Source organism: Onychomys torridus, chromosome 23, assembly GCF_903995425.1.
Source record: "Onychomys torridus chromosome 23, mOncTor1.1, whole genome shotgun sequence".
NCBI lineage: Eukaryota > Metazoa > Chordata > Mammalia > Rodentia > Cricetidae > Onychomys > Onychomys torridus.
The window spans coordinates 58,952,102-58,965,360 of NC_050465.1; the positions used below are offsets into that span (position 1 = coordinate 58,952,102).

At 50.6% G+C, this 13,259-nt stretch overlaps 1 protein-coding gene across 1 annotated transcript; it reads right to left on the bottom strand.

Annotated features, from left to right (window-relative positions):
• Positions 1–1,925: 1,925 nt before the first annotated feature.
• Positions 1,926–10,397, bottom strand: Prkag3 (protein kinase AMP-activated non-catalytic subunit gamma 3). The gene is made up of 14 exons (XM_036173555.1): positions 10,358–10,397; positions 9,966–10,005; positions 9,375–9,527; positions 8,656–9,062; positions 7,390–7,471; positions 7,223–7,281; positions 7,077–7,122; positions 6,846–6,900; positions 6,311–6,437; positions 6,010–6,175; positions 3,493–3,530; positions 3,188–3,334; positions 2,642–2,876; positions 1,926–2,116 (listed from the first exon to the last, which is right to left on the bottom strand). The coding sequence occupies exons 1-13, from the start codon at positions 10,388–10,390 to the stop codon at positions 2,760–2,762; spliced, it is 1,470 nt and encodes a 489-aa protein (XP_036029448.1). The 5' UTR covers positions 10,391–10,397; the 3' UTR covers positions 1,926–2,116; positions 2,642–2,759.
• Positions 10,398–13,259: the final 2,862 nt, after the last annotated feature.

The window sequence follows — 13,259 nt, forward strand, 5'->3', positions numbered from 1 at the left end:
CTTTTTGCACCTTAGAATCATGGTGGGTGGCCCTGCTGGACCTACTTCTTGGAGCCTGAGAGTACCACATGCTTCTGTAGACCTCAGTGGCAGACCCATTATGGTCATCCAAAAAAAAAAGACACAGTGACAGTCCTGCTTCAGCTGTAGATAGTAAAAGCTACCTTCTAGGTACCACAATGAACACCTATAGCCCCAACTATTCTGGAGGCTGAAGCAGGAGAGTTGGTTCAGCCCAGGAGCTTAATTAACACTCACCTGAGCAACAGAGTGGGGTGTCTATGTGATGTGAGTAGGGATTGGAGTTTGGAGCTCAGTGTTCATAGCCTGTACTTCATGTACATACGATCAACAGCATGGCCATATGGTCAACAATATGAAGATTCCTCTCCTCCCAAAAAAAAATTAAAAATGGGACTACCCAGCTTGGTGTGGTGGCACATGACTTTAATCCCAGCACTTGGGAGGCAGAGGTAGGTGGGTCTCTATGAGTCTGATGCCATTTTGGCCTACACAGTGAGTTCTAGGCTAGCCAGGGATATGTAGTGAAACCCTTTCTCAAAAGAAATTAAAAGAGGAGGAGAAGGAGCTGGAGGAGGAAGAGAGAAGAGCAAGCGAGCTGGGGAGATGGCTCAGTGGGTTCAGTGGGTGAAACACTTGGTGCACAAGTGTGAATCCCTGAGATCAAGTTCCCAGAACTCATGTAAAGCCGAACAAGGCAGGAATAGTGGAGTGTGCTGTCCCTCTACTACAGTCCAGGAGATGAAACATAGAGACAGGAGATCCCCAGAAGTGTGACAAGGGAACTCTGTCTCAAACAAGGTAGAAGGGAAGGACCCACGCCTGAGGTTGTCCACTGATCTGCACTGTGGGACACTCACCTCCAGGCACACACACAATCACACTCCACTGTGTCACACTCACGCCAGCATGCACACACAATGCCATAAGTAAACTGAAAAAGAATTTTAAAAGATCGTAGAAATAGGAATCTACTCTTTCTGTGCTGGACCACTGGATCTGAGGACCCATGCCATCACGGGGGAGGATAACGTCAGATGAAGAGACCCAGAATCGACTGAGATTCATTTCTTTGTACTTGGTGAATTGTGTTCATCCACCATTGCAGGATCAGTTATGTTTCCCGCAGACTCCCATTTGTAGACTGGGTTCCACCTACTACGTGAGTAATTAATAAATACTTTCCTTCTCATTTTGTTACAAACCAGAGATTAAAAAAATACTGGCAGAATAACATTCTATGCACAAAAGAAAGGGCACTTCCAGTTTTTGCCAATTGTAGACAGACTTTCCTTCAAGTCTTTGAATTCAGGAGACACAAGGAGCTTGCCGTCAGTTCATTTTAGTGACTGCAGCCTTTGAGTAAGCCTGTAGCATCCAAGGTCATGGCTTGCTCTTTTGTTTCTTTTTTCTTGATTGCTCATTCTCAAAGATCTGAATCTATCTGGGGGTAGGGGACACCGAGGGGAGCAGAACATTACTTACTAGTGAGAGCTAAGGAGCCCATTGGACAACAGCATCAGAAGCCCTGCTGTACCTACTTCTCGGAGCCTGAGAGTAAGTACCACATACTTCTGTAGACCTCAATGGCCGACCCGTTATGGACACCCCAAAAGGGCACCGTGACAGTCCCGCTTTCGCTGTAGATAGTAAGAGCTACCCGCTAGGCACCATGATGAACACCTCTTGCCCCAACAGACAGCTCTAGAATCATGCTCAGTGCTGGCCGCCAGCAGCTTGTAAGTGCCAGGAGGGTAGGATGGCGGTGGGTGGCACAATTGGGAACTTCCACAGGGAAAGAACAGCTCGTAGGAGCTGGGAATGTGCATCCAGAACCAAGCATTCCAGGCACCCAGCTAAATCCGTAGGCTGCATGCTCACTGCCACATCGAGCTCAGCCCTGACCCAGGTGGGAGGGAAAGGCTTAAAAAGGGAACAGGGCACACAGATTGTCCTAGGCTGATGTCAGTGCTTCTGGTTCAGGACTTTCATCATCCTCGAGTGTTCTTAATGTCATCATCCTGGTGTACTGGGCATGCCCAAAGGCCTCTGGGAGTGTAGGTATAACAAGGACAATTAGAGAAGGCTGGAGAGCCTGTGAGAAAAAGAGGAGATATTGACCAAATCGGGAAGAGGAGGTGCCCTTCCAACAGGAATCTCACCCTACTGCTGACTGGGTGGGATTTCTGTCCCATCTTTTGGCAATGCCTCCCCCACCCCCAAAGCATGGTGCCAGGACAGTCCACAATCTGACAAATTCACTGAGATGAGCAGTAGGTGGGCACCCCCTCCTCTGTTAGCCCATACTGATGATAGAAATGTATTCAACAAAAGTTTGTTAGCTTGCTTTATTCTCAAGAAATTCCCAGTGGGAACAGAGTGGAGAGAAGCCAGCTATACCTTCCCAGAGCTCAGGATTTCCCACCTCCATCCATCCCTTCCAGCAGGACCTCCACAACCTCAGCTGGAATTGGGATGGCGTAGCGGTCTGTAAAGCCTTTGTTGACAGTTTCTATGGGGCTGTTATGACTGGCACCACTGCCATCCTCAGGGTACCCTAACTAGATCTAGGAGCTCAGAAATACTAAGGGTCTACCCTACAGCTCATGGCAGAGCCTACCTGTACCACAGCAGAACCAGCAAACAGGGGTGGGAGAAGATGAAGGCCAAATCCCCCTAGATCCTTCCATTGGCTTTCAGGTGAGGGAGATGGCTTGGGAGTGAGGACTCAGGCACTCTCAGGCACTGAGGGCATCGATGCCAGCAGGGCTGAGTACCAGCGCTTGAAGTATGTCAGAGAGGGAGACCACGCCCAGAAGATGCTGGGTCTCATCCACCAACACCAGCCTGTGCACCTGTGGGTCCACAGTGTTCAGGGAGAGGCAAAGCCTTTGGCTACAGCAGCTAATAAGGGGGAAAGCTTAAGATAGCTCAAGGAGCAATGGACATCTCCTGGGAACAGCTGGCCGTGGCTTTGACCACTCAGCTGGCTGTGGATCTTGGCATGAGGGCCTTATGAACAGGACCAGACACCTACCAATGCAGATGCCAAAAGTTGGTCTTGAAAGGGAAGGCAGGCCAAGTGCCCAGTATACAGGGATGGCAAGAGCTATGCAAAGAACTAGGCCATCTGTGCTGAACGCATGCCCAGAGGGGTGCCAGGTACCTGTTCCCGTGCGATCCTGTCAATGACTTCACCGAGGCTCTCATGGGGCTGGCAGGAGAGAACCCCCTCCAGACACAGTGTCCTCTGCCTCAAAGCTTCTCCCACACTCATGTCTAGGTGGTTGTAGGTTTGCTGGGCGGCCAGGTGCTGAGGCAGGGGGAAGAGAGTCATGGATTACCTCATCACCTAGGCTGCAGCCTGGAGATGGCACTCTGACACACTTGTAACGGGTAGCCACAGCGACTTCCCATCGGTCCTCATGCCGCAGCCTCCCTGTGGCACCCCCAGGCCCCACAGACACTTACAATGACATCAAAGCGGGAGTAGAGGCCCACGACCTGACCTGCAGTGGGGAACGGAGAAGAAAGACGGGAAAAGCCCAGCTCAGAACCAGGGTGCTCTTCGGGGGACATGGGGAAGACTTTTGAAACGAATTCCCTGATAGTCCCCCCGCCCCCAGGGCTGCTGGCTTAGTCATGGGGCATCATGCTGCCCCGACCTACAAATAGACTTAGCATCACTGAGATGTCCAACCTCAGGCTCCTGTGAGCTGCAGGGAGAGGATGGCATCGCCTCTGGAATATGCCAGCCTCATCGTGTACGGACATTAGTCATTTAATTTCAATTTCTGGTTCACAGGAAACAACAGGGGAATGAGGGACAGGTACCTCCAGGAGGCAAATGGACAAATCTGGACATGGGATTTTTTTTAACCATTTAGACTACATTTGTTTGTGTATGTGTATGTGTATGCGTGTGTGTGTGTGTGTGTGTGTGTGTGTGTGTGTGTGTGTGTGTACATTGGAGTACCGCAGCACACATGTGTGGAGGTCAGAGGACAATCTTTAGATGTCAGTTCTCTCCTACTATGCAGGTCCTGGGGATTGAACTCAGGTCGTCAGGCTTGGCTGCAAGTGTCTTTATGTGCTGAGCCATCTCTGTATCCTTGAAGGTGGAATACAGGAAAACTAATTCAGACTTTTCAAGTGACTTGTGCCGTGAAAATGAGAGGAAAGGGAACAATCTTCCATTTAGACAGACCTCAGGGGCAGCTGAAGAACTGAGAAATATGGACTTCAGTGGGACTTGGTTTGAACAAGTTGGCTGTTTAAAAAAAAAGTCATTCTTGGGAGGAACGGGAAAATCAGAATAAGGATTGGAAATTAGGTCGCAATAAATTATTCATAGTTTTAAAAATAGCTTTTCCCTTTAAAAGAAAATACTTGAAGGGCCAGTGAGATAGCTCAGTGGGTAAAGGCACTTGTCAATCCTGACAACTTGAATTTAATCCCTGGAACTCACACAGAGGGAGGAGAGAACTGAGTCCTGAGAGTCGTTCCCGATCTCCTTGTATGCGCAGTGACACATAGGCACCCACATGCGCATGCACCCGCACCTAAGTAAATGCAATAAACCCTTTACGTTCTATTTATTATTGTTGTGTGTGCACGTGCCGCAGCATGGGTGTGGGGGTCAGAAGAGGACGGTTCTCGGGAGTCGGTTCTCTCCTTCCCTGTGTGTTCCGGGGATTGAACTCGGGTCATCAGGCTTGATTGGCAAGTGCTGGCTGAGTCATCTCACCCACCCAGCTATTCACAGTTGTGTTGGGAAGTATAAAAATGTGATTGTAAGCCAGACTGAAGTGCATGGGGGTGATATGATCCAATGTCTGTAATTTATTTTCTTAATTCAGAAAAATGATGAGCTGGTTATGGCAATATGTTGTTCTCTATCATTTCTATTTCCCTTGAAAGTTTTCATATTTGGGTAATACTTTAAAAGTCCTTTGTAATATTCAACTTCATTCTGGTGAATATAACTTTGTATTACCTCTTATTAACGCAGTGTATGTGGTGTCTATATGTGTGTGTTCTCACATGTGTGGGCATGTGTGTGTATGTATGTGTGCTCAAGTGGGTGTGTGTTCTCACATGTGTGGGCATGTGTGTGTGTGTGTGTGTGTGTGTGTGTGTGTGTGTGTGTGCTCATGCATGTGTGGAGGCCAGGAGTTGACGCCAGGCATCTTCCTCTACTGCCTTACACTTTTTTCAGGCAAGATCTCTCACTGAACCAGATACTCCAAAATTCAGCTAGTCTAGCTGGCCAGCTCATGTCCAGGGGTCCCCTGATGCCACCTCCTGGGCCCTGGGTTTACAGGCAGGCTTCCATACCATCCCCTTTCCATACCATACCAGCACTTTTATGAGTGCTGAGGGGTTCAAACTCTGGTCTTGATGCTTAGACATGAAGCCCTTTACCCAATGAACCAGTTCCCAGCCCCAACTTTGAAATATCTGTGGCCACAGTCTAACTAAGGAGATACTCTTGCTGCCCTTTGATCTTTCTAGCACAGGACATCAAGACCCCATGGTCAAGTTTAGGGTGCACTAATACAAGACACAAAAGGATCTGCTGTTCCCTACTACCATAGTCATCTTATTGCAGACAATCTTACCAGTTCTCCTTCAAAGGCAAAAAGGACGAAGAGTCCCCCGACACATGGGGCGTGGTGGTGCACTCCCAAATCCCAGCATGAGGAGGCCGGAGGCAGAGGAACTACCATGAGTTTGAGGCCAGTGTGGGTTACATAGCAAATTTCCGGGCTACAGGGTGAGACCCTGTCTCAAAATAATACCCCTGCCCAGAAAAAATTCCCTTCCACACTTGGGGAAACTGAGGCTCAGAAAGGCTAAACAACTGGCCCTAAGTTCAAAGCAAGCAGCAGAGACTTCTAAGACTCTGGCTGCACATCCTGCCCACAAGGTCCTTTCAGGCCCGTCCTTGCCCACCCTAGCTAGAGCCTTTCGCCCTGGATGTAGTACCAGATTCATTGACCACAGGCAGTGCAGACACACGCCGGTCCACAAAGATGTCCAGCGCGGTGAGGATAGGAGCTGTTTCCAGAACTACAGCCAAATCTCGGAATGTGCCGATGCCCAAATCTTGGATAGTGCGGCAGAGGAAGGAGGGCCGTGGTAACAGGGCACCCTATTGGGATGGGACGCGGTGGTGATCTCATCAGATCAAGGTGCTCCCAGATCCCCCCTCCCTTTGCCTGGGCTTGGACACTTGACCTCAGTGTCTCCCGTGGCTCCCTGCTTGCTCCCACCATCCCAGGCTCACAAATATGTGCAGGAATTTGAGTAGCCGCTTGTGCGTGAGGATGTAGAGCACAGTGCCGGAGACCGGGTCCAGGACCGGCAGGCGGTGGATTCGGTTCTTGATGAGGGTATAGACAGCTTCAAACAGACTTTAACGAAGGAAAGCAGTGAGATCAGGAGCAATGTGGCAGAGACCCTCCAACTGAGGCCCCCGGCAGAGCACCAGGGTCCCCTCATCCCTCTGCTTCCCAGAGGTGCCCTGAGTGGGATAGCATAAGGGCACGATGCAAGAGGCTGAGGCAAGATGGCAAGATGGCCTTGATGCCAAGCCTGATGACCTGAGCTCAATCCTTGCATCCCAGACGGTGGAAGAGAACCAACGCCTGCAAAATGTCTCTGACCTCCACATGTGCGCCATGATCACACACACGCACACACACACACACACACACACACACACACTCACACACTCACTCAAGCAAGCAATAAACGTCACAACAAAACCCTTTGAGACAGACAGATGGGAGTGTGCTCAGGTGAACAGAGAAGATCCTTACCTGTCGTTGGGAGAGATGGAGACGAGAGGCTTGAAGCAGCCTTGTAGGTAGATCTCTGAAGAAAAACCCGAGTCAGGCCACAAGGGTCCCGTTTCCGCATCCTGTCTCCTAACGCCTTTTCTTCCTTCAGGCACTTGAGACTTCCCCATGGACTTGTGCTCTCCCGGAAATCCCACCTTCTCTCCCAGTCCTTGGGCCCCAACACTAACCCCACAGGCTTCTCCAACTTACCCCTCCAGGTCTCAATCTTATGTTCTTCAATCTCGTAGATCTGGACCTAAAGGCATGGGTGGGATTTTAGGGTTAGGCATGAGCCCTGGAGCATTGGACCTCCTGAAGATGCCCTAGCCCAGCCCATGTGACACCCCGGAACTCACCAGGGGGGATCTGTAGTAGCGATGCAATACCAGGATAAAGTCTGTGATGGTGAGCATACCTGTAGGGTTGACAGGCGACAAGTTGGGGGGAAAGTCAGGCCCCAACCTGCTGGCGTTCTTACACCACGTGAGGTCCCTCCCGCCATTCCCCAACCCCCTCTCCTCACCCACAAAGCTCTGCTTCTTGCTGTCCCACAGAGGGGCTGCCCTCACACCGTTGGCCACCATGGCAAAGAAAGCCTTCTTAATCTGAGGGGCAGGAAAGAACAATGGCCGGGAAGGACGGACAGCCCCTCAGCCTCCCCTCTTGCTGTCCCCACCTGGGTCCTCCCATGGGATCTTCGCTCTGCTTCCTCTCCACATGTGTCTGCCTCTTTCCCATGACAAGACCGCTGTTGTCACGGTTATGACACAGATAAGGCTGCTTGTGCCCAGAGGCACCGAGGGACCATCATTAGATACAGCAGGGTTTCTACATGGACGTCGTATGCATATTGACATGGTATAGTTCTTGCTCATTGAAGTGTTAGAGGTATAACTATTCACATAACATATGCAGAACTACAACAATTTCCTCACTAAATTTGATGCTAACTTATTTTGATCCTTATCCTAAGCAAAACTACCTCTATGTGCTGAGCATACTTGGTTTCCATCTTCTCTTTTCTATCTCCCCACCTCTTCCCTTTCCTTAGCTCTTTTCTCTCTTCTCTCCTGTCCTTTCATTCTAGGCTCCTGTGATATTGTTGTTTGGGTTCCAGGCTAGCCTGGAACTTGAGACCCTCCTGACTCAGCCCCCTCAGACCTGGGGTTACAAATGTGGGCCACTGCACCCGACTCAAGCACACATCAAGATTAAGCAGAGCTATTAAAATAAAATATATCCCTCTGTGAAGCACCGGAACCAGATTGTGTTCTACGGAGGACCCATATCCCACACCTCGAACATGTAGGCATCTTTTTGCCCTGCCGTAACAGTGATAATGATGGAGTCAGTTTCGCCTAATGGCAGAGCAGCTACCAAAGCATTTGCTTTTTTTTTTTTTTTATTTTTTTTATTTTTCTGTTGCCGGACTACCCTCCTCTTGGTCCTGAATGACTCTGCGACATCTTACACAGTTAACAGAGTATTCTTTCTTTGTCCTGGGTTGTCCTAAGACTCCTTTGAAACAGGGATGAGCAAGCCTCTGGTCCCCATTTTTAGAGATGATGGAGATGAAGTGACTAACCCCAGGCTGTAGCAGGTTCAGAGTGACAGGGCTGTGATGGCAGTTAGGGGGTCCTCAGAGCATTCTTTCTTCTGATACTAAGGAGTCCTAGAAAGGGACTTGCAGGGACTTTGGCTTGGCAAGACATCCAGGAGGGTATGGGTGGTAGCTACAGAGGCAGGAGGCTGAGCCCTGAGCTCAACCAGGGTCAAATCAGGGTCTTACCTCCAGCGTAGTGTCGAAGATGACCAGTTTGGAGCTGGTGGCCATGGCATCATAGCAGGTGTGTTCCTGCATGAAGTGCATATAGACCTGGGCCCCAGGCTTCTGCAACTCATCATCCCAACTCAGGCTGAGAAGTGGGGCCTGTGGGGATGGGCAAGGCCGAGGCCTGTCCTCCCCCAGGCCTTCGAGCTCACAGTCCCAGGCCTCCGGGTCTGGGAACTCGATGGCCAGCTCCAGGTCTCCTGTGCTGGAGCCCACTGCTGAGGCTGCAAGGTCGGGCAAGAGGAGGTCCCACCCTCTGGGGGAGGTCTCCTCTCCAGCCAAGGGAACAGCTTGAGCCAAGGGTGTGGCCTTGGGGAATGTGGCCTCCTGCCTGGCGGACTCAGCAGCTGGTCTGGCCTGGGCACCTGTTGGGGGAAGAAGGCAGCGAGGAGAGTTACTGCATCTTCCAAAGCATGTTCTCTGTGCCTTCAGTGTTTGGCAGCACTGGGGCGCCTGGATGTTGTGGAGTCTCAGGGTCCTAGCAAACAGCAACTCTATTCCATCTTTCCAAGGTGGCTGGCTGCAGCGGGGCTCTGTGTCGGCAGCACAGTTATTGCCTCTCATGTAGGGAGACGGAGGCCACAGGATGAGATTGGTCTGGCTCCATGTGATCTCAGGTCAGACACCACTCTGGAATTCCTGCTGCCCCCTGTCACCATAACTGACCTTAGCCTCACCTTCTCCCAAACCTGGTGGCTCCACTTCCTCCACAGCCTCCTGCCTTGTCCATCTGGAAGCCTTGACGCCCCGTGTTGCGCGGCTTCTTTCTGGGCTGGTGGTCACAGCTGGTGATGGCCACAAGTTTTCTCCTTGTTCCAGGAAGTCCATCTCTGGAAGGAGGAAAGGACCTGTTCCGTTAGAGGGGAGTGATAAACAACAAAACCCAGGACGATGTCATTAGTGACCACACTGGAAGTTTTCAAAGCACCGCCCCTCACCCCCAATAGTTTTTATTTTCTATTCATAGACATCTTCCGAGGCAGGTACTGTAAATAGGAATGGCATTCCTATTTAGCAGCAAGGGACCAGAAACTCAGAGAGGTTAAGCAATTTGTCACAAATCACACAGCTGGGAAGTAATAAGGTTAGCACTGGGGTTGAGATCTTCATCAAAGAGGAAGAAAGGGAAGGTGGGGGACACACGCTGGGGAAAGGAGAAGGGATAAAGCCAAGCTAGGGGTCCTAACCAAGTTTGGGGTTCAGAAAGGTGGGGGCCAAGGGAGCTATAGAGAAAAGGCTAGCCCCACAGGGCGCTGCGCTCCACCCACCTTGACTCTCTGGACACCCACTGTGGCTCCAGGTCAGTGTCTATGCAAGAGAATATCTGAACTGTTGTGAAAATGCTTCCTGTTCTAAAGTCCCTGGCTTGTCCCCTTTAAAACAAACAAACAAACAAACACACAAACAAACACACCTACCCACACACCATGTATATACAGATATGCACAACATACACACTTGCACACTCCCGGCACACACAGCATCCCACACAGGCACGTAACACACAAAATACATATACATACATGGAATGGGCCTGCTCACACCCACAGAGTACAATGCACAGCAAGCCATGCCCCCCCCCACACACACACACAACACAAGGCCACACGTTTGCTGTCTCCCTACATCCCAGCGCTGCCCCCACCCCCGACCCCGGTACCCCAGGCAGTGTGTGTTCCAGCTCAGACTCCATGCGGCCAGCCCTAGTCCGCAAGCGAGTGCGCGACAGGGGCGGTGGGGTGGCAACTATTCTGGGCTGGCCCCTGGCATTGGGCCCTCAGGGATCGGGTTCTCTCTGATTGTCAGGTCTTGGGAGGGAGCGCTCAGGCCGCGGCTGTTCCCTCGCGGCGGCTTGGGGGCGCTGCGGAGGCGGAACTCTCATCTTGGAGCTGAGATTTCAAAGGAGAAAAGTTAGCCATCTTCACTTTCTCCTCCACGCAAACCTCCCTAGCCAAGGATGGGATGAGTTAGGAAGGATACACTCGAGACTGTGAGGAGGGTGTGGGTGGTCCTCATAGAGCAGCCAGGGTATGTCTCGATATCCCCTTTTGAGGGCCACCAACCAGTTCCCTTCTTAGGTGAAAGCCAAAAGTGATGGGGAGGGCGGGTCAGGCAGGTGGGCACTCTGCTATTCATCTCAAAGGTGCAAGATGGGATTGAGAGCATGGGCTCATATCTGTGTGCAGAGGGAGCAACCCCTGAGTCGACGTGTGGTTGAGAGATGAGGGGTGTGCAGGAGCCCAGCCCCTAACCCACCGTGAGTACTGGCTGTGCATCTTCCTGTGCCAGAGGGGAACCCAGCCTGTCTCCGGTGGTGGCAGCGGCTCACCCCCTTCCTTGGCATTCCTAGGGCCTGAGTCAGAGTTCCAAATGGGGACCGCTGACCCAGCTGCCTTGGCTCTCCTCTCCCTGGCCCTCCCTCCCCTTGCCATTCTCTTCCATCCGGACCCCCTGGCCCTAGTGAACACTCGGGGATGGACTATTGGATTTCCTGCTGGATTTATTGAACGTATTTCCTGTCCTCCATCAAAGCACCTCCACCGAGGAGGGTGGAGACTGTGCAGGGTGGAGGCTTTGACTTTTCATGAGTGTTCCTGGAGCCTGGATCTGATGCCAGACAGTGAAACTTCTGAGGCACAGCAAATGGGACCACGTCAAAGAATGGGAGGCCATCGGCATGTGCCCTGTAACTAGGCATGACAGATGATAGTCATATCCTGCCACAGCTTGTGGAAATGTGACAACGGCCCACAGCTTGCCAGTGTGCGATGTTTTCCTTGCTAGCTGCTAGTCAGTCTCTAAACTAGTATTTGTTTTAGGTTTTTAAGAAGCATCACTTCCAAACACAAAATTAGGATAGACAGTTGGTTGCTGTAACAAAGACCCAATTTAAGAATACCTCAGGAGAGCCGGGAAGGCAGAGGAAGGCAGATCTCTGTGAGTTCCAGGACAGCCAGGGCTACATAGGGAGACTCTGTCTCCAAAACAAACAAACAACAAACAAACAAACAAACAAACAAACAAGAATGCCTCAGGAACTTGAGAGGTGGCTCAATGGGTAAGAACACTTAGTCTTGCAAGCATGAGGACCTTAGTTCAAGTCCCTGGGACCCACATAAAAAGCTGGATGCGGTCACTTTCTGTGGAGGTGTGGAAACAGAGGGGTCACTGGGGCTTCCTGGTCTCCAGACTAGTTTCAGGTTTAGGAAGGACCCTGTCCTGGGAAGGATTAAAGTGGTGATTGATAAAACAGAATACCCAACACCTTCCTTTGGCTTCTGGGAATACATGCATATACCACACATATCACACACACACACACACACACACACACAGAGAGAGAGAGAGAGAGAGAGAGAGAGAGAGAGAGAGAGAGAGAGAGAGAGAGATTCAAACAATAATAGTCTATAGGCAGTCTAGAGCTGATAGGGTGGCTGTGAGGTCATTCAGAACATTTTCCATCCTGAATACAAGATGGGCATTCTGGCTTCTACCTTACCCCTGAACTAGCATTCCAGCCAGAAGAGAAAAGGGAAAAAGAAAAGAATCCACACATCTTTTATGCCCTGAAGTGGAAGTTACTCCCTCACTTCCACTCACATCTAATTGGCCAAATTTAGCCACAAGGCCATGCGTGGCTTCAAGGGGCAGGGAGTTGAGGATCTCAGTCATTATTATGGGCAGCCATTCCAGTTAAAATTCATTCAATTCTACCCCTAAAAGAAGAGAAAAACCAGACAGTAGGCCCATTTGGCAGTCTCTATTATAGAATGTTTTCATTCCATTGGAAACGAACTCAGAGAAAACAGGCAATGTTTTCTAAGGTCATTTAGCAAGCAAGCAGCCAACATAGACCTTAATTGGGTCTGGCTGATCCCCAGAGGGACTTTTCATCACATCTAGCCAGGATATTTTGGCCACCCAGGAGGCCAGCAATCAAATAAGCTGAAAGCTATCTACACATGGAAGGGCAACTCTGCACCAAGGAGGAAGCAAAGAGCACATGCCACAGCACACGATGTGCCAGATCTGTGTGCACCGTGCAGTCAAGGAAGACTTTCCAGAGGAGGAGGTCCTGTGCAGAGCATGGAGACTGGAGCATTGCAGGAGAAGGCAGCGGTGTGATTTGAACCTGCTCTGAATCTGTGAAGGGGACATAAGGTATGCTGGGGGAGTTGAGGGATGGATTTTCCAGCTGCTCCACTGTATCACATGCCTTTGGGGATGGGCCACAGAGCTGGTTTCTCATGGAACCAGTGTAAACACACACTACTGCTGTTGCTGTCAAATTCCTATGAGAGATGCACTCAGTGAGGTGCTGTCAGTACAGGGGTTGGAAGAGGCAACAAGGGTGGGTTCTGGACTCCAGCCCTTGGCCAAGTGGTTCCCAAGACTGTGGGATTGGCCGGAGGGCACATGTAGAATCGAGGATTTCTGAGCTAGAAATGAGTTCAGTGATAGAGCATTTACCTCAAATGTGGGGGAACCTGAATTCCATGCCTCACAGCGTACAAAGAAAGAAAAGGGAAAGAAAATGAATGGGAATGAGAACAGATATGGGA

Excerpts from the sequence above, each read along its gene's own strand:
- Prkag3 (XM_036173555.1), bottom strand. The coding sequence starts at position 10,390 with ATGGAGTCTGAGCTGGAACACACACTGCCTGGG. Across the intron at positions 9,063-9,374 it reads GCCACCAGGTTTGGGAGAAG|GTGCCCAGGCCAGACCAGCT; the intron begins GTGAGGCTAAGG and ends TTCCCCCAACAG. Across the intron at positions 7,282-7,389 it reads CAAGAAGCAGAGCTTTGTGG|GTATGCTCACCATCACAGAC; the intron begins GTGAGGAGAGGG and ends TCAACCCTACAG.